Raw genomic sequence first — 23,203 nt, 5'->3', positions numbered from 1 at the left:
GTTTTTGTAATACCGCCATGTTGAACTATGTCCGAAATCGAGTAAGGTGCTCGGAACGGTGGTAGTTTCGTTAAAGGCGGGGATAAGGTAAATTCGACGCGTAATAATTCCAGGTTGCGTCGCGTATTCGCGAATTTAAACCCTGTCGGGGAGCCCCAGAGTGTAGTCGATTGTTCATTTTGTATCCTGCCGCGATGAAGTTGCAGAGAGCATCCAAGCGTTTCTGGGTCCCATCCGAAGCTTGACTGGGAAGCCCCCCATACCTTTACGTATAATACATAAAAAATATATTTTTCCCAGGCATTCTTTTGTTTCGTCACTATAGCTATGGTAATTTTATGCATGCACATGCCACGAGAGTCGATCGGGCCGTTCTACCACCCCCCTTTCGTTTCGATTTTAGCCACCCTCCGATACGCGGGCTCTCCGCTACACACCCCACCCATCCACCCACTGACGTCCAACCTTCCCCTCCCCGTTCGCCCCCCCCCCCTTACAACCAAAAAAATCGCTGTTATCCCGTAATACGAATCAGGCGCCCAAATTTCATTAGAAAGATTTTTTCGGAGGCTGGCGCTATTTTGGGAGCTCTGGTGTTGGATTAGATTTTTCCACCATCCGTATTAGGATGAAATAAGGGAATCTTTTGGGTTGACAGTCGGCGCGTAGTTAATAGCGACAGTAGCAAAGTCATCGCGCATCCTGGCAACTCTACAACATCCGACTGGCGGTCAGCGGTCCGTTTGGCCTCGTAGCGGGAATAATAATTATTCCCCTTCGCCGGTCCAGCATCCTTCCTCCCGCGTCGATCCGCTCTCTTCGTCTCCGCAGCCCTTCTTCCTTCCCGCCGTTCTGTGTAAGTGTTTTTCCTTTTCCGTCTCGCGGATACCTTTTAACCGACCCCTGCCACCAACGTCCTTCCTTTCGACTCTAAGCGCTCCTAATTCAAACATTCATAAACCCGCGAGAACGTCAAATCGCTTTTTCATCGGGTTTTTTTTAAGAATCGTCCCGCGTAATTATCATCCTCGTTGAAGATGGCTACTCCGATTCTATCATCTAACTTAATACTCGCTCGTTCGTCGAAGGTATCCATTATAGTCCAGTTTTTTTGCCTTTTTCTAAAGACTCGCTACAAAGTCATCTTCCCATTTTAAAAAAATATCTCTATTAATCGGGGACAGATTTTTCTTGACACCTGCTCGCGTTCTCCGCAACCGTCTCTCAATATCGCGTCACTCTGTAGTTAGCTAAAAATGCGCCTGTTAGGAAATCATTTTGTATCCCCTCGATGGTTGAGATAATTCTCGACTATCGCGTAAACCGTGTGTGATATATTTGACGTCGTTCTAGATGCCGAGAAAGAAAGGGCGTCACTGGATAACGTGCCTTCCAAACTGTACGAATTCGTCTGCATCCCCGATTTTGATGAGTTCATGCAACAGGGTTCGGCCGGCTACCCGTTGCCGGAGACCAAAGCCACTCAGGTCATGAACGGCGCTGGCACGGGCCCTGGTACTCCGGCCTCCAACGGAAGTCAACCACCCTTTATCGATGGTAAGTTCTCAGACCAATTGGCGTCCAGTACGCCGCTATTTTGTAGGGAAAGATCGTATTTCGAACCTAAACCGTCTGGAATATCTGCTAGTCGTGGTAGAGACTTCTTGGTCGTCCTGGATTTTTATTGGCGGTGGCTCGCGTTCTCGGATAATTAGTTCCGAAAGTGAGAAGACATCGCGGTATATAAAAGGGTGGGGGTGGTTATGTCTTAAGTTTCTTCGACGAGAAGAGTTTTCGGTTTCCCTCGATTTATCTGAGCGTGAAGATAGCGTACGTGATCTCGAAGTCTCTTCTCGATTCAGTTATTTTCTCCCCTTATTAGCTGGATCTCGTATTAATACTAATTTCTTACACCAAATTTAATTGTTCTATTGTGTACGACAATTTCACGAGGATACTCTTTTTTTTTTCTAGACAAAATTGGGGTTCGTTTAAAATGGCGACGAAGCAAAATAACGTATAGAATGCGTGTGTTCGGCCTAGGGTTATTTACTTTTTAGTCCATATTTTCCAGGTTTAAAAGTTTTATAAAATCACTATAATAATTTATTTGCCGAAATTTAGCTGTTTCCGATGACGGAAGATCATAAACTTCTGGATTTTTGTCTGCTAAGCAAATAATTTGCTAAACAGACTAATATCCAGAAAGGTATTGATCTTATCGCGTTCGCCAGTACATGGCTCTGACACTGTAGTCTTAAAAGGCTAGTTTGGGCAAATAAATAATTGATTTCAAATTTGGCTGGTTATAGTTTAACCTGCTCGTGTTCATCTCAATTCGGTTGATTCAACTACTTATTATCAGAAGTTTATTATATACATCTCTCTTACGAGATAAGTATCATCTGGGCCAGTACCTATTGCTAAACCATATTTTCCCGATCAAATATTATTAGAAAATCAACATATCAAGCGAATAACATTAGAAAGATAAGTAGATCAGGGTGAAAACAGTTACTATTTTTTCCTTCTAATTTAACGCCTTTCCTTTTGTTAATCCTATAATTTCATTAAATTTCTTATAATATTCTATATTTTAAGTCCAAGTCTGAAGAAATTAAAATAGTTGATATTTTACCCTTAGAAGTCATTAAACGGTCCTACTTTTTAAAGATGCTTATTTCCAACACTGTTCGGCGATAGCTTTCAACTCTTTCTATCGGTTATCAACTTTATTTTGAATGTTATATCACCTTTAAACAATTTTGACAACCTTTTTATTGTATAATTAATTTTTCCTATTTTTTCTCCCAATTTTCTTCTTATAGTTTTCTATATTTCACTGAGAAATTTCCTATAATTCCTCTAAAGGATTTTAAAATATTCTATGGTCACACTGGTAGATAAAAACTTCTCACTTAAGAGATATATAACTCACTTGTGGTAATACTTAAAAGGGATTTATATATTTTAATTTTTAATTTTCCAAGGTTGAAACTGAATTAATTTAAAAAAAAACCTAAACTACGTGTTTAGAGCAAATAAGAATAGAAGATTTTCCGCTGATACTAAAAATGGATTTTAAATGATATAGCCAGCTAAAAATATTTCATATTTAAAATAATTCCTCGTTCATTTTATTATTGAATATCTTAAAATCGCTCCCCTATAATCACGCAACGGAAATGGTTTATTTTTTAATATTGATCTCCGCGATGGGTACCGCTAAGAACAAAAACCCCCTAAATATAAAATGTTAATCAATATCACGATTATAAAGTCTCCTCAGCACCGCCTTACGTGACTTTTTTAGTGTAAATTTATGTTAACAAGGTAAATCCAGTTTTCCAAGAGGAAATTGGTTTCCTGCAATTGACCCTATTAGAGGCGCCACCCTCGATTGTAATATCCCGCGTACACCGATTGACCACACGATTTCGACGTCAATTGGAAAACGTAGCGACATGAATCGGCAAACTACTTTGTAAAAGTGTTTAATGTTTTGGGAAAGATAGCGATCAACCCCCGCGGGTTCTAAAAAGCCTACCTCTTCCCATTTAATAATTTCGAAAAAACACACCCCTTTTAGAATTAATAACGCGTCTCCCCCTGACCCGAAATAGCCGAAAAACGGAAGTTGACAAAAGGGGGAAACCTTCTCTTCGTTCGGGATTCTCCCAGCGAATGTCGGTGAGCCTTATACGGGTTCATTCAGGGCTAACGTCCGGAGCGCGCGAAAAAAGAAGTGTTCTGCTATATTTTGGTGGCAGTCCGATGTCGGGTTTGTTCCCCCTGAATCTTTGACTCCCAAAAACCAAGTTTCGGGCTCTGGTATACAGCCTCCGCGGAACTTCCGGCCGGTTAGCAAGTGGCGGCAGCTGGTTCACCTGTCCCAAACGGAAGTTGCGATGGGAAAGAAGTTGGAGGGGGGGCTGACGCTTTTATACTTTCGCGTCGGGAGGCTGACATTAGGCTCCCAGATGATAGAACCTTCCATTGAGCTACTTTTGACTTTTTGTCTCTCATTCATTTTTTCCGGATAATCGCGCCTAACTAAAGCCTAAATGTATCGCCTGATTTCGACAAAGAGATCATGTTTAGGATAAAACGCGTCGTGTGTATATCAAGATTGAGTTTCTAGCTCGACGTGAGTTTTTTACCTCTTACCCGAAGTTTATAAGTGTCTTATTGAGGAAGAATCTATCTCCCTATCTTGCTAAATGCTTATGTTAAACGTTTGAAACATACATGAAAAATGTTTCGGTAAAATAAATATTACTTCTCTCGTAATAAAAATATTATAAGCTTCTGGCTTAACCAATTCCCCTCTTTCTCCGCTCTTTTTTTTAATTTTATTGAATAAGTAGTTTTTATTGAAAGGGTGAAAGTTGACTTGAACATTCTAGCTGCTAACGAGTGTGCTCTGTTGGTAATTCTAGCCAGCGGCGCGGGAGTGGGAGGCGGAGGCGGATACAATCACATCTCAGAGTCCATGCATACGCTCAACGAACTGAGTCACGACGAAATGGGCATGAACCAACATTTCGAGGATGGCCAAGACTACGGCCTAGACACGCCGCCGGCCCATACGGCCTACATGGACAGTAGCCCCGAATTTTACCCCAATTCATCCGCCATCAACATACCGCACGAAAACAAGTATCACCCTCATTATTCGGACAAGAACTTCAGTCGCGGTTGGTTTTGCTTTCACTTCATTCGTAATACGATGTTTGGAACTTAGATCTAACTTTTTGGTATTTTTCAGGTCGTTACGGCCATCACGACATGGGTATGGTGGACAATTTCAACCCCGGTCATTACGAGCCTCCGTTTCAGACGGTCCCTTCGTCCGTCCCTCCGAGTCAGATGAATGACCAGTGGAACTCGGACATGGGAGTTCACCCCGGACTGTCCGCTAGCCATCCTTCGCCTCATTCTCTTCATCAACAAGGTGGTTTTCCCGGCCTGACGAGTCGGGATGGTCATCCTGCCATGGGTCATATGGGTCCAAACCACGGTGGAGTCGGCGGTCCCCTGGTGGGAGGCAACCACGGATTGGACAGCAAACCCGTCATTCAAGCCGCCGTTCTCGCAGGTTACTCGGGTGTGTTTTGCCGTAACAAATTTGCTATCCTTTGGCAGCTACCTTTCCTGATTGTTTTAAAATGTTTTTGAACGCTGCCATTCATTTCTTCCTTTAATTCACTCGGGATTGGGTATTTATGGCTTATAAATCTAATCTTTCTGCCTTGATGAGAATGCTCTGCGTTTTAATTTGGTTTGAAATCTTGAATGATACGTTTGTCAAGCTCAAACTTAACAATTTCAATAATCCCCACGAGGCACTAAACGTTTTTAGATTGAATGGGTACGGATGACGTTGTAGACATATGATGATTATAAACTCTAGGAAGCTAATAAGTCCTAATTTCCATTTCTACACCTTGGCGTTAGCTTCTCTGTGTGAGTTTACTAATGGATTGCACCACTTCAGTAATACTGTACACACAAGTGCAGTGACTGACGCCCCATCTACTATCAGTAAAGAGAAATGCTTTAAGGGACATAGTATTATTTGATGTACAGTAATTTATCGCACTAGTGTTCAGAATTTGATTGGACAGATCTGCTATCTTGAGGAGAGGCCACTTGAAATTTGGCCAAAATTTTCAAATGATTCTGTGACCCTTGAATTTATAGTCTATTTATCTCATGTTTCTACAAAATTTAAATAGTACTTGTTTTGAAAAACTGTCGTAGATGGCGCGCTAATAAATACTGTAGTTGCTAAGTGGTCTTGTACATGTGTGTAGTTGCATCATACCAGTGCTAAGGGTAAAGTAACCCACCAAGAAAAACAACTGATAATGCCCAATATTATTCGAAAAAAAATAACTTGAGTTACAAATATAAAATCTTTATTGAAATTGTAATGTAAATGTCGAATTTTTAGTGTTAAATCTTTGAAAACAGAATTTATTTTTGAATTTTTTGAAAGCATGCTTTTCCTCTTAATGCTATATTTCCTATTTAATGTATAATGTATTAACCCTTTTTATTTTTATTTTTAGGAAGCGGCCCTATACAATTATGGCAGTTTTTGCTAGAGTTACTGACGGATAAAACATGTCAAGGTTTCATCAGTTGGACCGGCGATGGCTGGGAATTTAAACTGACAGACCCCGACGAAGTGGCTCGGCGATGGGGTATACGTAAAAATAAACCTAAGATGAACTACGAGAAACTTAGCCGCGGTTTGCGTTATTATTATGACAAAAATATAATCCATAAAACTGCGGGAAAACGATACGTTTACCGTTTTGTATGCGATCTCCAAAGTCTCTTGGGTTTTGCTCCGGAAGAACTTCACGCCATGGTGGATCTCAAACCAGAAAAGAAAGATGACGAGTAATTAAATTAAAATAACTATTAAGGGTTTTACTAGCGAGTATTTTTACAGAGAACAAAAGTTGAAAAACGCGTTTTTATTTCTCCGATCTGGTCACAAGTGTCTCAAAAAAAGATTTAACTTTTTGATATTGTAGGCTACGTTCTCTCTATTTTCAAAAATAGAACAAGCCTATATAAATATTTATCCCTTATGGTCAGAAGCTGTGACAGAAAAATGTTGGGAAAAACATGACCAGCACCCTGGCTGGGTCAGATATGGCATGCGGTGATCCCTACTTTTGTATTATTTCAGCCTGTCATCCGAGTGATAAAAGACTTTTTTTTTTATATTTTCCAAATCGCGCGTATATTAATTATGCATTTTTGTTTAATCTTATCTTAAATATTGTGAAAAAAAGAAAAGATTTTTGTCTAAAAGGGATTGATCTCCGCTTTTTACGCAGATTGTGTTTTCTGCTTCCAAAGAAAAAACAAATGGCAGAAAAATTTGTAGTATAAGGCTGACCACATATATTCTATATATGGGTGCTTTTGGTGTCTAAGGCCTTTGGCTGACGCTATAAGTTTGTTCTCAAAAAAAATATATGGGTGCTCCAAAGGTTTTTAATCTTACTTTAAAACACCCGCACACAGTATGATGAAAAAAAGCATTTTATGTAAATAGAACATTTGTCTATCGAGAAAAATTTTACACTTATCAATTTCTTTTTAAAAAGGTTAAAAAAAAATTGTTGCTTTAAATAATGTTATTCGTAGGAAAAAGTTACGAAACGCAACAGCTTTAGTGATGGGTAAAACAAAATATTTTTTTCTACTATAGTATTATCTATTTCAGTATTTTTACTTCAAAGATAAATTTAGGACAGACAAATATTTTAGATAAAACAAATTTTCAGTGCCTTAAAAGAAGTTAAGTGATTTAAGAGTGGCCTTACATTTTACGAAATATTCATGGAAGTAGCCGTATTTTTTAGAAATATTCAAATGTTTAAAATGTTTTAATGACTGATTATGCAATCTTTTTGATATAAAAACCTTTTCTGAAAATTTGTTAGTATATATTTCTCTTGAATGAAGTCATGTTTAAAAGACCAAATGAGTCAAATTTCAGCTTTCAAAATGTGAAAAAAATGTATGGTAGTTTTTAAAATAGTTATAAAAAGTCATTAAAATTTTGTTGGAACTTTGCTATAAAAAGTAATAGCATTTATTGAGCTCTTAAAGAAGCAAAAAGCAAATAAAATAAAACTAGCGATTCTCAATATGGAATCTTTTAAATAATTAGAAAACTAAACATGATAATTAAATTTACTTTGATTTATCACTGACGATTCTCTTGGATTTTCATGGCCAGGACGGCATTACGCTCTTGAAGAAACTGAATAAAATTGGCTTGTCTTTCAAGTAAGTCTTCAGTTACATCGCCTTCCAATCTGCTCCCAACTTCTTGAAGAAGATCAGCACTTTGAGGTGACCCTATGATTCTATCTTCGTACAAAATATCAGGCAGGATGTTGCTCCTCATGAGTTGGTAGATTATTGCTAGAGAATTGACCATTTCGATGTAATAATCTAGCAAAATGTGTTTAATATTACAATTTTTCCTTACCCAAATACCAAATTAATAGTGGCTGTGCAATGAGGAATTCCAAAACAAAAATCGTCATCATATAAGGGCTGCGTTTAAAGTCTCCTCCGAATAAGGTATCTTTGCATTTCTCAGTCGTACAGTAATTCTCAAAAACAGTAGTCATTGTCAAAAGAAGCAAGTTACCTAGTAGTTAAATATCTTTTGAAATTATCAAAATAGTTTACCAAATATCTAAATTTTAATTTACCAGCAGATAATACGTAACCCAGTGTTTTATTAAACTTTTTGGTCTTTTTATGCACACCAAAATAGCCATACAAACGCAGTTTCCTGTGATAATATTTCAAAGCACGTTCAAAGATCATCGCAATGCCCCAAAATACTATATGACTATAAACCAGAACAAAGTATTTCTCTTCTTTTATTGAACTCTGAATTCGAATTGAAAAAGATATAACAAGAAAGGCCACCTGAAAATAAATGTAATTTTTATAATTCCAAGTGAAACGTCACAATTTTTAAAATGTTCAATACCAAAAACAGCATTTCCAAGGAAACTAATATCACAAGAGGGCGCATTTTTTTCGTGTTTTTCTGTTGTTCTCTGGTGATAAATGACAACAGAGGAGCGTCATCCATTATGCTATTATATGTTATTATTTCATGAATCAATTTCAAAACAATAAATGAAGTTGCAGCTGAAAAGATCAGTGACACCAAGGTGACACACAGTTACTAGTTGGTAACCCTTGGCTTCTAAGGCTAAACGTTAAAATTAAGAACACAAAGATGTAGTACGAATAGACTGAAAATTAATGTAGTAAATAATTAAAGAAATCGCCATACTTTAATACGTTTCAGCATTGTTGGTAAGTTAATCGACTTTAAATTAAAAATGAAACAAAAGGGGTGGCTTCTCAATCTCAAATGGATTTGTCTTCATCCTGAGAAGCAGACGACGTCGCTAGGAAACCTTTGGATGACGCAACATCAACTGGCTGAAACCACGTGGTTCAAGGTATATGTATAATTTGACGTTTCTCGTGTTGGTCGCTATGACGCATATCCGGATCATCCGTTGACGAAATCAAAATATTTCAGTGAAGTTCTTCTCTTGGTCCGTCGGACAACATAGATCTAAACACCAAGATGCCTCGAGAAGGTAGACTTCATTTTAGAACGGGTGTTTCCATTAAATATAAACGTGTTTCCGGCAATTTGAGTCAAATGTCGAAGGAGAAGCTGTCTTCCAGCCGAGCGAGTATTTTCTCCGATAACAACTTATGACGCAGAACTTCCCCAGTGACCGTAAGTGTTTACGTTTTCGTTCTATCTTATTTTCTACGTAAGATAAAACAGGAAATTAAAATCCCTTAACTCTCTACAAATTATTATCCTTTCTTATTGTATAAATTATAATATCTTCTCAGCGAAATATTTCGCGCATACTGAAGTTACCGAACTTGTATTTGAGTTGTCAAGCATCAATTGTTGTTTTAGGATTATAGAGGCTTTTTTCGACTGCGAGAATTTCGTCGTTACCGGTCTATCAATGTTTTTCCGGAATTACGTAAACGTTCGATTGATTTTTGCTAAAAACGATTCAATTTTACGTAAATGTCTGTTGACTACGCCCAAATATATCAAGTAGACTGGTGTATTATCTAGAAAAAATTCAGATGCTCCTATCACTTTTGGGGTTTTATTTATAATCAAATATAGGTCTATTATCGTCGATTTCTTTTGAAATACTCGGTTTAATCTCGTTTTTATCTGGGAAACAATAGGGATTACTCGAATAGAATTCCAACGCCTCCCCATCACGTATATCATATATCTTAATAATGTGGAAATAAAAGTGACCTATGGCCAATTAAAAGTTCCCCGAATGCTGAAGTGTACGTGTTCGCTGATTCTTTCGTCATCCGAATTTCGGCGCTTTTAATTTCCTGGCGAAGGAGAGACATAGGAATAGACCTTCCACTTTTATTTTCCCCTATATAATCGCGCATGTACTGTTGTTATGACCGGCGGTAGCGGATGATCAACGCCTTTTAACTGCGTCGTACGTCGCAGTGTTGCGCACCTTCTTTTTCCTCCTCACCTCCTCCTTCTCCGCATTTTATTTTACTTTTAGTTTTCTACATACGCCAGAAAATTTAACCTTCTTACTTCTTCGAACCTCCCTAAAATGGCAATTTAAATCAGTTATACCTGCTGGAGACCAAAACTCCGAATCGAAAATAGGCTTAAATACGGTCGAAAATAAGAAAGGCTGAGTTGGTGGAAAAACCGGGGTAACCATGAAAAATGCGTCGCTCTTTCGACTCGCCTAATTGCGCGATATTTATTACGATTAGATTGGTAGAATGTTTTAATTGGCGACGTGTTTATAATATTATAGTTTTGCGCGTTTATAGATGGTACGAGAAGCTTTTCTGAATAATAAGCCTAACGAAAAATTCCGGTGTCGCCGTACTAAACACCCGTACTTTGTTTTATAGATTCTCTAGAAGATTCAATGTTAGTGGGTTTGTAGGTCCCTACCGCTAGGCGTCACTGGCGCTTTGGCGGAGCGAGAGGGAAAGTGGGCTGCTGTTCCGGATTGCGTCGAAGAGACTTGGCCTTGAACTTGAAATCTGGCTGCCGAGCGCGCATGGCCTTTGCGAAAATCACGTAATTCTTCTCCACTGGATCGTCACCGTTCTACAGCTGGCGAGGGGCAGTGGCTGCCTTTTTACCCAAACCGAAAAGAGCCGACTAAGAATGAATTTGGCCCGAGAAATCTCTTAAATTCGCGTAGGAGTATTTGTTACGCCATATAAATATAAACGTATAAAAAAAATCTAATATTTATTCAAATATCTCGGAATCCGAAAGAGCACGACTGAAGGCGAGCGTCTTCTCAACTACATCCCCTTCCATCCCACCAACGCCACTAAGTAAACAATTTAAAATTTTGCGGTTTGAAATTTTGCGTTCTCCGTTGGCCTAGAAGTCTACCGCTACGTTTCTCTTTCTTCGGCGGAAATGTTTGCTTTTATCCAACGCTTAGAGACGATTGGAAGACTTCTCTCCGCTGTAGAGGTCCATTTCGGCTTTTCCACGTCCACCCACGCAATATCACCTCTTTACGCGAGAGAAACAGGTGCAAAACGCGATGATTGGTCTATTGTAGGCCTAGCTTTAGATAAACGGTCTTAACACCTACCATTATACACTTTTGATCTAATGGATCAGAGAAAGGAGATTTTTCGTCTATTATTGGAAGCGCTGGACTTGATCCAGGAAAATATTTTTCCCCATTCCCACTTCCGCGTTCAAACCTTTCATTTATTTATCTTGCCTCCCCTAGGCTATAAACCTCTGTATTTGGCCGTCGAAATTTTAGGAAAGTCGACGATTTTGGTCTTTTTAATTATGTTGCCATTATCTCTTTCGTAAGCTACGAAAGAAAGAAAAATTGAGCAAAATCGGGAGAAAACGGAAAAGTAGGCGAAATATCCTACAGTTAGGGCTGGTTTTCGCTACAGAAAAAACGGCGCGACGCAAAAAAAATCACCGTTAGGCCTAATACAATATTTTGCGTCTTTGCTCTCCGTCTGGGCATTTTGGCTCTTGTAAAAACCAGCCTTAATACAATTTTTAAGCGTCGAAGCTCACCGTCGTGGCGTTTTTGCCCTACTGAATACCAGCCTTTGCTCTCGTTCAAGAATGTTAAATGACCCCTTCCCCCGCGACGAATTTGTATTACGATCTATTAGGACATCGGACATTATACAGAGGGGATAATAATAATGAGTGAAATGTCGATAAACAATTTGATGTGGAAGTGCTATTGTATTTTTACAAGTGCGGGCGATTAGCGGATAATGGGAACGGAGAACAATTCGCGTTGGTGTATTCGCTATTGTCATTTTTTCGCGGTAATCGCTCCCCAACTTGCGCTTGTAGAACAGAAAAGCGATAGCGTACTAAAACTCCCTCGATAATTTTCGTTTCTCACCCTCCTCCTCCCCCTTTTTCAATGACGAAAACTATCGAAATCGCTATTGTTTAAACGATATAATATAACAAAAAAATTAGCCACTTAACAGGGTCAAAAAGATAAGCCAGAAATAAGTGAATATTTTGTCTTCGTTGGAATCCGCGCTTTTTGTTCTGTTAACGCGTATCTATTTCAATACGGTTCCATAAGGTAACGAGATCGATATCACCTTTTTCTGATAAGAAAATGGGCGGTACCTGAGGCCAAACATGGCTATATAATAACGCTACTCTCGCTGCGTAGTTATATCATTCAATCGACCACCTCCGTGGTATACCGTCTTTAAACAAATGCGCCAAGTAACTTGGATTACCCCATTGCTAATTTCCAACGAAGATTCTACTACGCAAAAAAGGTAATGTATTATTTTCCTTCTATTTGCGGAGTTTAAAAAAACGTAATTGTGGCTTTAACGGATCAGATTTCGAGCGTACTTTATATTTTCCTATTGTTCGCGGAAGGCTTTAAATTTAGTTCATAGCGGAACGTCTTCTTTTACATCGTTTCGAAGGCCGTATTATAAAATAAAGAAGTACGCGTTTTAAAAAGCGGAAAACGCGGCTTTTTCTGATCCGTATTTATTGCCATCTACCTTCGATCAATTAATGTTTTAATACGTTTCTTCGCCCTTAGATTGTACACTACTTTTGTTTTCAAATGGACGCGCGTTGGATCGATAATTATCGTAACTTAACGATAATATAATGTTTGGTTGGTATGACTGAGTACCACTCTGGGTTCACATGTTATAACCCATTGTGAACACAGCTGGTGGTATCTCAGTTAGGCCTCGTTACCGTCAGACCTTTATTTTCGTAAATATATTTTTCTCGTTCTTCATTTGCGCAGAGTGAAAGGACGCAAAAAGGTATACAAGGATAATACTTTTAGTCGTCTTAAGTCTAAGCGGCCGACCGGAGAACTCAATAAGTGATGAGTCGCGGTATTAAAAGTCCCTCTTTCACCCAATGTAGGAAGTAAGTGGTTACGAGTCATTTATCGTTTCATCGGGAAAAACCGAAAGACTTAGCATTCCTGGGTGAAAAGCAAATTTGAAAGGTATGTCATTTGTTAATGCTTTTCCAATTTCTACTTAAGAGCACTCACCTCCCCTTAACGGGGGAGCCGATATATTTCGGAGAGAATTAGTCAGGGATGATAAGTGATTCCTTATGTTTCTTCTCTGGTTGCATCTTCCAGGAAGATCCCCCAATTTTCTCGGAATAGGAAATATCTCTCTCCTTCTCTCCGAAGCGCGTACTCCCTTTTAACGATTTTATACCACTGTATAAAGGTCAAAGGCTATCGCGCAATTTTCAACTGTACTTATTTAGTCCTTTGGGTCGTTAATTAATTCCCTTCGTATTATTTTTAATTATCATAATTATGGTAATTTTTGTATAGTTTTATTTTGTTTCCTTAAATTTAACATTAATCCCTGCACGATTTTTCTAGCGTTTAATTTGGCGCCAATTGTAGTTAAATATTTTTCGTTTTTCTCCTTTTTTTCTCTGGTAATATTTCTTTTGCATGATGTTAACATTGGAACGTTTAGCACTTCGATGCACTTTCTCAGTTTTACTAATTGCATGCTGCACTTTTTCCGCTTTCTTATTTTGGGCGACTGAAGTCTCGTTCCAAGTTTGCACTTACACCGTGTTAGTTGGCTAAACTGTAAATGCATAATTTGGAATGTAGAATTCTGAACGCATTCTCTTCTCACTCGCATGCCACCGCACTAAATTCTTTTGTAAATTATCTTTCCTGTTTAATAACGAGCCTATTTTCAATATATCTTCGATTTTGTACAACTTGTAAATTTTTCATTTTTTCAAGATAATTGGTATTTTTGTACATTTTTTTATAAAATAAAATGCAATATGGTCATCTAATTTGGTTTTCTATTTCATTATTTTTAATATTAGAGATAATTCAGTAAAGTGTATAATGCCAGAGTTAATTTTCAATAAAGTATTACAATACGAGTATATCCAGGCGTTTATAATAAAGGCCAAATTACTTTTTCGTTAGGTTTAAATTTCAGTTACTTGAAGGCAACCTTCCAAATTGGGTGCTTACTTTAATCGGAATTGTTATAATTACGAGTTTTAATGTAATAAATTATAAATAAATGTTCATTTGTATGTTCTACTAATGTAATTTGCTTGAAACAAGTGCCTTCACAGACTTCCGTTGCATTTTTCAAAATTCGTTTATTCAAAGTCGTTATTATAGTGACTTTCAACTTAGAAAATATGGCTGATTAATAAATAAATGTACCTTTGTAGTTCCATTTGAAAATGTTACATTTGTAGGTTGAATAATACAATGTATGCTTTCGCAATTTGACGGGAAATTCCCGCCCATTGAAAACTACGTTCTATATCTCTTAAGATATAATTTACTTCTTCTGTACGTTAGAACCGCAGGGTAGTTTATTTAATTGCATTTAGAACAATCTCGAATAATTAAAAGGGACATCCGGTAGGATTCGTAACGTATTTTAAGAGTAATTTAAAATATTTGCTAAAACTCGGTTCTTTGGTAAGACTATTTAGTTTTCAATTAAAAATGAATTGTTCTTAATACGAAATTTCAGTCAGTCTTTATCACAATGTTATCCTAATCACATTAATTATCCTCGGATCTACCATCGTGACAACCTCTTGAACTATCACCTTAAGAGATAATATGGTCACTGAAACGTAGCTCATTTTGGGCTATATTGCTACAAAGTGATGAAATTCTGTAGCGCTTTCAACCAAGACCGTTTTGGGTAATCGGTCAACATAATTTTCTAGCTTTTGTACTTACAAAATTTACCGATGGTTTTAAATCGGTTATTGATAAGTACATACGCATCTCTAAAGGCTGGTTTTCATTACGGCAAAAACGCCCCGACGGTGAACGTCGACGCGAAAAATTCCGGTTAGGCCTAATGCAATATTTTTGCGTCGACTCTCACCGTTGTGCCGTTTTTGTCCTAGTGAAAACCAGGCTTTAGTCTTAGAGACATGGGATCTCTAATGGGATAATTCAAGGAGACGTACCGCTTTTATTAATCGAATTATCGTATGAAAAGTAATTTCATAAAATCTGAACCAAAAGCTGAGGATCAAGGCCATTCAAATGAAACGCGTAGCTTAGCAGGTTCGAGGAAGAAATCTCGGAACCATACACCGCGTCACGACTCCAAATTTACCTAACGATGTAAAATGTAAAAATTACATGTGTAAAAACATTCTTTCCCCATGAAGTCTTAGAAAATAACAAGCGAGAGCTTGAAGGTACGTGCTTCAAGCAAATAACATTAGCAGGATTGGGATAGGGATATATATTATAATAAACATTCAGAGTGCCCTAAATTTTTTACTTTTGATATATATTATGTACAGGCCCAACAAGAGATGGGGAAGCTGGTTCAAATTACAGGGGCCCATGCTGCTTCGGGGCCCGATTTGGAACAAACGACGTATACTTATCCCCTAAAATGTATAGTTTTGTCCAATAGTTACGGCTCCATTAGGGACCGAAATTAATATTTTTTCCGGGGGGCCTGTGCAAAGAAAAAATGCAGTGATGGTATTCCTAGCAGTGCTACGGTGCCCAGGGAGAAGCTATCTAGGGGTTCAGAGATAAATTCCGTTTTCTCAGAATTTACCTAAGTTAGACTTATTTTTAAATGAGATTGTGATATTCTTTGAAAACTGATCAAATTTGGATGTATATAATTTTTATTTGGTCCCATTAAAATCTGGCAGATTAAAGTATTTAGAGCAATGTTATTTTACCAAAATCGCTCAATACTCCTATTTTTTAATAACCAAAATTTTTAAAAATTGTTGGTGAGCTGCAAATTGGAATATAACTATGGTACAGAAAGCTTTTAGAACTGAGTGGAAAATTTCATATTTTGACTGACTAAAAGGATAGCAGCTATAGGTAATTAATGGAAGTCCTAGGGGTTTTGAATTCTAGGCTGGGACAGGCCCGTCTTAAGTCCTTTTGGGGCCCTGGGCTAAATTATTTCCTAAGACCTTTGCGTTTGCGAACCCTAACGGTCAGCCTTTGTATGTACGTTGTCTAAATTCAACTACACAATAATCAAACGAAAACTTTTAATTTCAAAGTATAACATAGGCCTACTGAAAATAAGATTTTTACTGACATTGACTCGCTGTTAGGTTTTAGAAATTATTGGTACCGTATGATACGCGATATGGCGATGAGTCAAATTACTTTAGACGTAACTAAAAGATAGATAATATTAAATGAGCATAAATAATATTTAACCAACTAAACCCTTATCCCTAGAGTAGAGGCTGTATGGCTGGCCTATCCGGGGCCCCAAAACTGGCTGGGGGCCCTGGGCTGTAGCCCATTTAGCTGGGAGCTGGGCTGGGAGCTGGAATCCCAGAAGGGATGATTTAAGCATGGACTTCAATAATTTTATTTAAAGGAGTATAACCTTAGCAGATAAGGTCAAGCCAGTAGCGGCTCCTGTCTAGTTGCATTCGCTCGCACTAGATGTCGTTAATTAGCGTAATAATCAAAACCAGTTGAATAAGCATCAAACTCTAGCCTATAAGGTGTGGTAAATTGGGAGCTTCTCGCGTTGATTGTCTTTTCGGAATAACGTGATTATTAACTTATTAAACTCGTGGTTTCGGGAAGCCAATAGATGGCAGACAACTCGCCTTTCCCGGAAAGTGCTGTCACCTAAAAGCGCTTTTTGAAGCATTATTGTTAACTTTTTTTGATAGAGCCGTCGCATGCTTTTGGGTTCAGGTAAAGTTCGTACTTCTATAAGTCACACATAAATCGCCAGTATTTGGTACTGCCATAAGTAACATAAATCACCAATATTTGTAATTTACGTATTCAAGCTGTAACAAGAAACGGATAGCGCGGAGGAATCATGTCAATATTGACTTTTGTAGTTTACGGAATGACGAGTTCATGTTCATAGAGATATTGCATGGTACACTGAAAAGCTGTTTAGGTTTCAAACTTTAATGTTTATGTTTCAAAGTTTAATGTTTATGTTTCAAACTGTAATGTTTATGTTTCAAACTGTAATGTTTATGTTTCAAACTGTAATGTTTATGTTTCAAACTGTAATGTTTATGTTTCAAACTGTAATGTTTATGTTTCAAACTGTAATGATTATGTTTCAAACTGTAATGATTATGTTTCAAACTGTAATGTTTATGTTTCAAACTGTAATGATTATGTTTCAAACTGTAATGATTATGTTTCAAACTGTAATGATTATGTTTCAAACTGTAATGATTATGTTTCAAACTGTAATGATTATGTTTCAAACTGTAATGTTTATGTTTCAAACTGTAATGTTTATGTTTCAAACTGTAATGATTAGGTTTCAAACTGTAATGCTTAGGTTTCAAACTGTAATGCTTAGGTTTCAAACTGTAATGCTTAGGTTTCAAACTGTAATGCTTAGGTTTCAAACTGTAATGCTTAGGTTTCAAACTGTAATGCTTAGGTTTCAAACTGTAATGCTTAGGTTTCAAACTTTCGTCTTTAGGTTTGATAAACAGTTTCTTATTGAAAATCAATTAAACTACTTATAAATTGACTAACAAAAATTCACGATTATGAACGCCCCTTCATATTATATAGCTCTTCAAAATACATCATACACTAACTTTCTAAAACTATTGCATCAGGAATAAATGATTTTTATGTAAGTAAATATCCCTATGGAGTGTAATTTTTGCATCGTTAGGCACAAATAAACGCGAATTTTTTTAGTCGTAATGCGTTGTAACATCCGCGATTTGGCGAAAATGTAATTTTTATTTTAGATGGAAACTTCTCGTAAGAATATATTATAAACTTCTGATGCTACTACCGAAAATGGCCGACTTAGAGCCTGTTGCAAAAGTATATTTCTCTAGGACTTGTCAATATAACTTCTATGGTCGAATCCTTGCCAAGCATACATTTGCAACAGGCCCTTAGGGCGCTATCATCGCTGGCGGGAGATTTTCAAGCCTCCGCGATATTACAAAATAAACCTATAATATGATTAAATCATGGAGCAAAGGTAAGGAGTCGTGCTGTAAAACCATTTCAATGCGTCACCTTGGTATTGGCGAAGAATGGGGTGCTGAAAAAAAGAGGGGTAAGCATCGGATGATGCCGTCAGAGAGAGATCGACCAGCTTTAGATTCTACGGTTTTCATGTCATTTTGCAGTTTAACGCGCGAAAAAGACCAAGTATCATGGTGACGTATTAAAATTGTTTTACAACACGATTTCTTCACTTTTCTCCATGGCTCCATAAGTCTATAATATTTATTTATTAAAGCACAAGCCTAGAGCACAAAAATACAAGCTTCCAAACTTAACCCGGCTTTATTGTACGCAAAATCAAAAGGAGTAAAGGGGGTAAATAATTAGGAAAATAAACTTAATTGTCTAGAGTGTTAAAAGATCGTAATAATAATGTCAGTAATTAAAGAAGACCAGTGAATAAAAACTAAACGATTATATTAAAAAAGTACAAACAAACAACCATAATTTATAAACATACAAATGGCATTAATTGACATAAAATAATTATATCCTAGGACGAAGATGGTCTTCAGCACACTTCCGGAAGCCCAATGGTTCTCACAAGAAAAAAACTTCTTTAGGTAAAGAGCATCTGCAAGTTAAGGAACAATATGGTTCAATAATGGAGCGGAAGCCCGCTGTAGAGTCTGTGTTGGGAATTCGCAACCGTAATGTATGGCTACGTACTCCTCTTTCGGTATCCTCGGAATGATTTAGAGGTGGTGGACAAGCAGACGTCATCATTAAATGGCAAAGAGTAAGGAATTATGGCAAAAACTACATGAGCGTGGAACCAATGACCTATTCTCCTTGGTGAAACCTAAAGGTCAAAGGTTTTGCTACTCGTTTCGCTCACGAATAGCTCTCACTAAACGTTTTGCATTTAAAATATAGGAAGTGTTAATTATACCAAAAAAAAAATATATGAGTAAACATTACACAATAGAATAATTATAACAAACGTATTCGACTCATATCACTGGTTTGGTGGGTGGGGATTGGGAACATAAATTGTTATTCTGGTATTGGAATTTGGCAGTGTAGTTAGCTGGTTGTTTTGTTTAATTTAAAGTTTACAACCACTATTTGCATTGCCCCGTTCCATAGCCCAAAGCAGCGAAAATCAGACCGAGTTTCGCGTTTGACGGGTTGTTTCAAGCAAAGACTGTAATGCAAAGTTATCGCTAATCCTGAAATTTATGTTGGTTCCAATGAACACACTCTGGGAATACCCGAGTGCCTGTATGTTCATATCAAACGTTTTTCTCCATAGCACAGGCCAGTTTGTGTCAAGGTAGCTTACTGGCTGCTGGCAGCACTTTCGCGCCATTTTCTAAAAATGTTTCCAAAGCTTATCCTAAAAAAAAAAATAATAAAGAAAGTGGACAATCAGCAAATTTTTTCTTACAAAAATGAACAGTTATCTTTATCTATGTTAGTGTTTTAAGTAAAAACCAAATTATTTATATAAAATGCACTGTTTGGAAATTGCTCTTTTAGATCTTAGCTGCTTCACCCAAGCACGTCTTTTAATCATTATAGTGATCTTAATTTATATTAATTTGGCACTTCTATTAGACTATCACGCCAAATGCAGACGACAAGTCCTAGGGAGATGCAGAGGCAGTGCATGGAGAATGGCAGGCAAAGCAGGTCCAGTCCTCTTACTAATCAATCTTCCAGCACTACATTTAGGCCAGGGATGAATGTCACCCAGAAATTGGAACCATCTCCTCATGGATGTTCATATCGTAATCATTCTAATCATTATGAGGTAAATGGTGGGCTTTTAAGAACTTGCGACATAAATGTCGAAAATTGTTTTGGTTTTCTAGTATTTGAACGTTGCCTCATCTAACACTGGAATTAGCCGATCTCAAAGTATACCTCATTTTTACTTGGAATCAAGAGAAGGCTTTAACTATTGGCCTTCAGCTCCAGTTTTGAGTTCTAGACAATGCAATGTGCCAATGAACCACCAAACACAAATACTGCGATCACCATCGAATACTCGAGTCTACGGTGGCTTGTCCCATATGGAAAATCACCATTATCCTAATCCTGAAATTCATGTTGGTTCCAATGAACACACTCTGGGAACCCCCGAGTGCCTGTATGTTCATATCAAACGTTTTTCTCAATTTCTACTTTTAAGAATGAATAATGAGTCTTCCTTTTTTCAAGTCCACGTAGACTCTCTCACGAGATGCTCACTCATCAACCAGTTTGTACTCATCAGATGCAACAGAATGAAGAGGTGCTTATGTATAAAATCATGTGTGAACAAAAAGAAAGTCAGCTAAAGAGGCTTGAGCAGCAACTTTTATCCACTGATGACTACCTCAAACTACTTCCAACAATGGAACAAGTCCAAAATCTGGAAAAAACTTGTGCCAGATTGGAATCCGAGAAAGAATACACCATTAATAAGTATAAGGAACTGAATAGTGTATTAAATGATGTTAGAGAGGACTTGAAAAAAAAGGTTGAATGATTAAATGTAAATTATTCTTTACTCCATAAATACTAATTTGTTTTATTTTCTCAGAATTTATTCATAGAACAATTGGAGAAGAAGAATTTGTGTTATCGGGGCAAAATTGGTACCTTGAATCAGTACATATTAAATCACAATTCTGGGAAAGATGACAGCCAAGCAAATGTAGTTCAAGAAAGGGACAATCTTTTAGCGGAGATCAAACTACTAAAAAATGTTACTTCACTGTTTATATTATTTGTTAATTGGAGGTGTTAGTTTAATAATAATTTAAATTGTTAGAAAATGAACAACTATGAACGAGCAAATGATGCTCTTCAAAAGAAATATAATAAAGATGTTGAAGCTCTGAGAGAAAGTTTGGAAGAAGAGAAGAATTTTGAAGAGGCTCAGAAAACTGAACTGCGGTTCAAAGATGAAACCATTTTGTCTTTAAAGGCTCAAATGAAAGAAGTAAATAAATATTAATATTTTAAGTAATATTTTTTAAAGAGCTGTAATCTAGGGTGATGCAAAGAGAAATCAACTTTTGGAAGATAATTTGGGACTTGCGGAGAAAGTCAAGAGTTTGAGCTTGGTTACTACTGATGCGGAAGAACGTTACACCTTGGAAAAGAAACTTTTCAGGGAATTGAGAGTCTGCGTTGCTGAGCTTAAAGCTATTGCCGAAATCATTGAAGATCAAGTCAGTGAAGGAAATCCAAATATGTCTCTCCTTTTGGGAAATCCTGGTAAAGATTTAATTAGAAAAATATTTGGGTATCACAATGTATTTATTTATACTTTGGGATAGACTGTTTTCTGCATTTCTCTCAACCAACCTCATAAATTCAATTGAACTTTAACAAATTAATTATCCTTAGGTATAAATAAATACATTCTCGTTATTATTGACCATTCCTATTAACTTTGTGTTAAATAGCCCTTTCTGTCATATCACACTCAAAACATCATGGGCCAATAAACAAATTAATCCTTAATGAAATTAACGAAGCTGAAGATCTGAATAAACATTTATCTAAATTAAGAGAAGATTTGACTGATAAATATGCGGAACACTTGGGATCGCAATTAAAATGTCTGACACAATAATGTATTTATAACTAGTTGAGTTTTTTATTGTAAAGAAATATTTATGCCATGTGTAGAATGTTTTAAATAAAAATATTTTATGTAGACCACCGTTTTGGGGTATGAACTTTGAATTATTCAAATTGTATTGAAACATTTAGGGGCGATTTTTAAACCGTGTCTAAGTTTTTTTTTTATATATTTTTGGCATTGGCTTTTAGTTTTACAGGGTTGCCACACGTCAGGGAATTTTAAAATGGGCCTATAAAGTCAGGGAGTTTTAAAAATTTATGAGAGTCAGGGAACTTAATTTTCTTTTGACATTTTTTTAAGGTAATTTTACTCTATGGCAACCCTGTTTTAGGATATAGCGTAATTTGGTGGATAGTCTTAAGTAAATTTGGGTAGTTTTTTATAAAAAGTTTGAAATATGTGCTCTCATAAGTTGGGTGGTTTTGATTTTTAATTAAGTTTCCTTGCAGGGTTCTTTTTAGATTTTATGAAAGAGTTTTGGACTATTAGGTTTGGGGCCATCATGGTTGTAATAAAAATAAATCTATATAAAAAATATAATCCAGCTCATATAGACCTATATGCAAAGGGATATTCGAACAACGACAAAATGAACGACTAGGGAACAAACAGCGAAGCAGCAGCATGCGCTTATTAAATTTTTACTTCTGATAGATTTTAAAAATTCATTGAGCAAAGCCACAACAATTGTTATACTATGTTAAGTTACTAAGGGAATGTTAAATTTTTATTTGTGGAAGCACTTTTTTTCTGTAAGAAGTGTTGTTTACTTTTTTTATCTAATGCATTTTTTAGACAGAAGGAGTAAGTACCATTTTTTCAATTTCAAGATTTTAATTTAGAATTGAGGGCAAAGTCTAAATTCTGTTAAAGAATATATTTACTTCTACTTTGGGAAAATGTTAGATGCCAAGGGGATTATGGCATATCGACAAATGTAGCCATTTTTGCTGAACTATAGTCACTTATTTACAGCCCTTTCTTTTTTCGTAATTTTGTTTAAATATTTATCTGCTACAAATTATAAATTCCAACTGCCTTTACAGCTCATTGAAATTATGTTTTGGGGGTTTATAGACCAAGAGCCCATGACAAAATAAGCATGTGATAAGGACTGGAACACGGTGGGTCAATGTATTTGTAACAAAGAACTGTTGGTCTTACGGGTCAAAGTGGGGGCTTTCCGGAAATACGAACCACGTGACGTTACTTTCGGTGACCTTGAAAATTGAGATGACCTGATATTGGTATCATTTGATTGGTCTCAACGTGCTCTTACCAAATATCGTAAATTAACCTTCAAATCTGAACCAAATGGCGTATAAGACTAATACATGTAAATTGGGGGGGGGGCTCAAAATTAGTTTTTTAATCTTATACGCCTCTTGGTACTTATTTGATAGTTAAATTAGCGATATTTGGTAAGAGCACGTTGAGACCAATCGAATGATACCAATATCAGGTCATA

General features: G+C 36.9%; 3 protein-coding genes across 5 annotated transcripts in view; 2 read left to right on the top strand and 1 right to left on the bottom strand.

Moving 5' to 3' along the window:
• The window catches only part of pnt (ETS transcription factor pointed), a 48,694-nt gene extending 41,136 nt beyond the window's left edge, over positions 1 to 7,558 (top strand). For all 3 annotated transcript variants that reach the window (XM_090156244.1, XM_090156246.1, XM_090156245.1), the window contains 4 exons: positions 1,354 to 1,557; positions 4,440 to 4,697; positions 4,769 to 5,107; positions 6,075 to 7,558. In XM_090156244.1, coding sequence (XP_090012370.1) covers positions 1,354 to 1,557; positions 4,440 to 4,697; positions 4,769 to 5,107; positions 6,075 to 6,415 — 1,142 coding nt within the window. In that variant the 3' untranslated portion in view covers positions 6,416 to 7,558. The remainder of the gene's footprint in view (positions 1 to 1,353; positions 1,558 to 4,439; positions 4,698 to 4,768; positions 5,108 to 6,074) is intronic.
• LOC149933258 (transmembrane protein 192) lies at positions 6,296 to 9,139 on the bottom strand. The gene is made up of 6 exons (XM_090156249.1): positions 8,852 to 9,139; positions 8,540 to 8,767; positions 8,253 to 8,475; positions 8,024 to 8,188; positions 7,727 to 7,956; positions 6,296 to 6,385 (listed from the first exon to the last, which is right to left on the bottom strand). The coding sequence occupies exons 2-5, from the start codon at positions 8,642 to 8,644 to the stop codon at positions 7,736 to 7,738; spliced, it is 714 nt and encodes a 237-aa protein (XP_090012375.1). The 5' UTR covers positions 8,645 to 8,767; positions 8,852 to 9,139; the 3' UTR covers positions 6,296 to 6,385; positions 7,727 to 7,735.
• Positions 9,140 to 10,859: 1,720 nt separating this feature from the next.
• LOC149933257 (uncharacterized) lies at positions 10,860 to 21,816 on the top strand. Its single transcript, XM_090156248.1, has 9 exons — positions 10,860 to 10,947; positions 18,650 to 18,715; positions 19,713 to 19,908; positions 19,970 to 20,247; positions 20,319 to 20,619; positions 20,683 to 20,847; positions 20,914 to 21,084; positions 21,137 to 21,362; positions 21,554 to 21,816. The coding sequence occupies exons 2-9, from the start codon at positions 18,657 to 18,659 to the stop codon at positions 21,721 to 21,723; spliced, it is 1,566 nt and encodes a 521-aa protein (XP_090012374.1). The 5' UTR covers positions 10,860 to 10,947; positions 18,650 to 18,656; the 3' UTR covers positions 21,724 to 21,816.
• Positions 21,817 to 23,203: the final 1,387 nt, after the last annotated feature.

Source organism: Leiobunum rupestre, chromosome 8 (assembly GCF_980474605.1).
Source record: "Leiobunum rupestre chromosome 8, qqLeiRupe1.1.hap1, whole genome shotgun sequence".
NCBI classification, from domain to species: domain Eukaryota; kingdom Metazoa; phylum Arthropoda; class Arachnida; order Opiliones; family Sclerosomatidae; genus Leiobunum; species Leiobunum rupestre.
The sequence above is the reverse complement of the archived record's forward strand: the minus strand, read 5'-3'. Positions and strand labels throughout refer to the sequence as shown.

What these genes read in the sequence shown, in the direction of transcription:
- LOC149933258 (XM_090156249.1), bottom strand. Translation starts at nt 8,644, where the DNA reads ATGGATGACGCTCCTCTGTTGTCATTTATCACCAGAGAACAACAGAAA. An exon ending in CCTTGGAAATGCTGTTTTTG is followed by an intron (nt 8,476 to 8,539) that starts GTATTGAACATT and finishes ATTTATTTTCAG; the next exon opens with GTGGCCTTTCTTGTTATATC. An exon ending in ACTATTAATTTGGTATTTGG is followed by an intron (nt 7,957 to 8,023) that starts GTAAGGAAAAAT and finishes TCAATTCTCTAG; the next exon opens with CAATAATCTACCAACTCATG.
- LOC149933257 (XM_090156248.1), top strand. Translation starts at nt 18,657, where the DNA reads ATGGTCTTCAGCACACTTCCGGAAGCCCAATGGTTCTCACAAGAAAAA. An exon ending in CAAGAAAAAAACTTCTTTAG is followed by an intron (nt 18,716 to 19,712) that starts GTAAAGAGCATC and finishes CACTTCTATTAG; the next exon opens with ACTATCACGCCAAATGCAGA. An exon ending in GAGAGGACTTGAAAAAAAAG is followed by an intron (nt 20,620 to 20,682) that starts GTTGAATGATTA and finishes TTATTTTCTCAG; the next exon opens with AATTTATTCATAGAACAATT.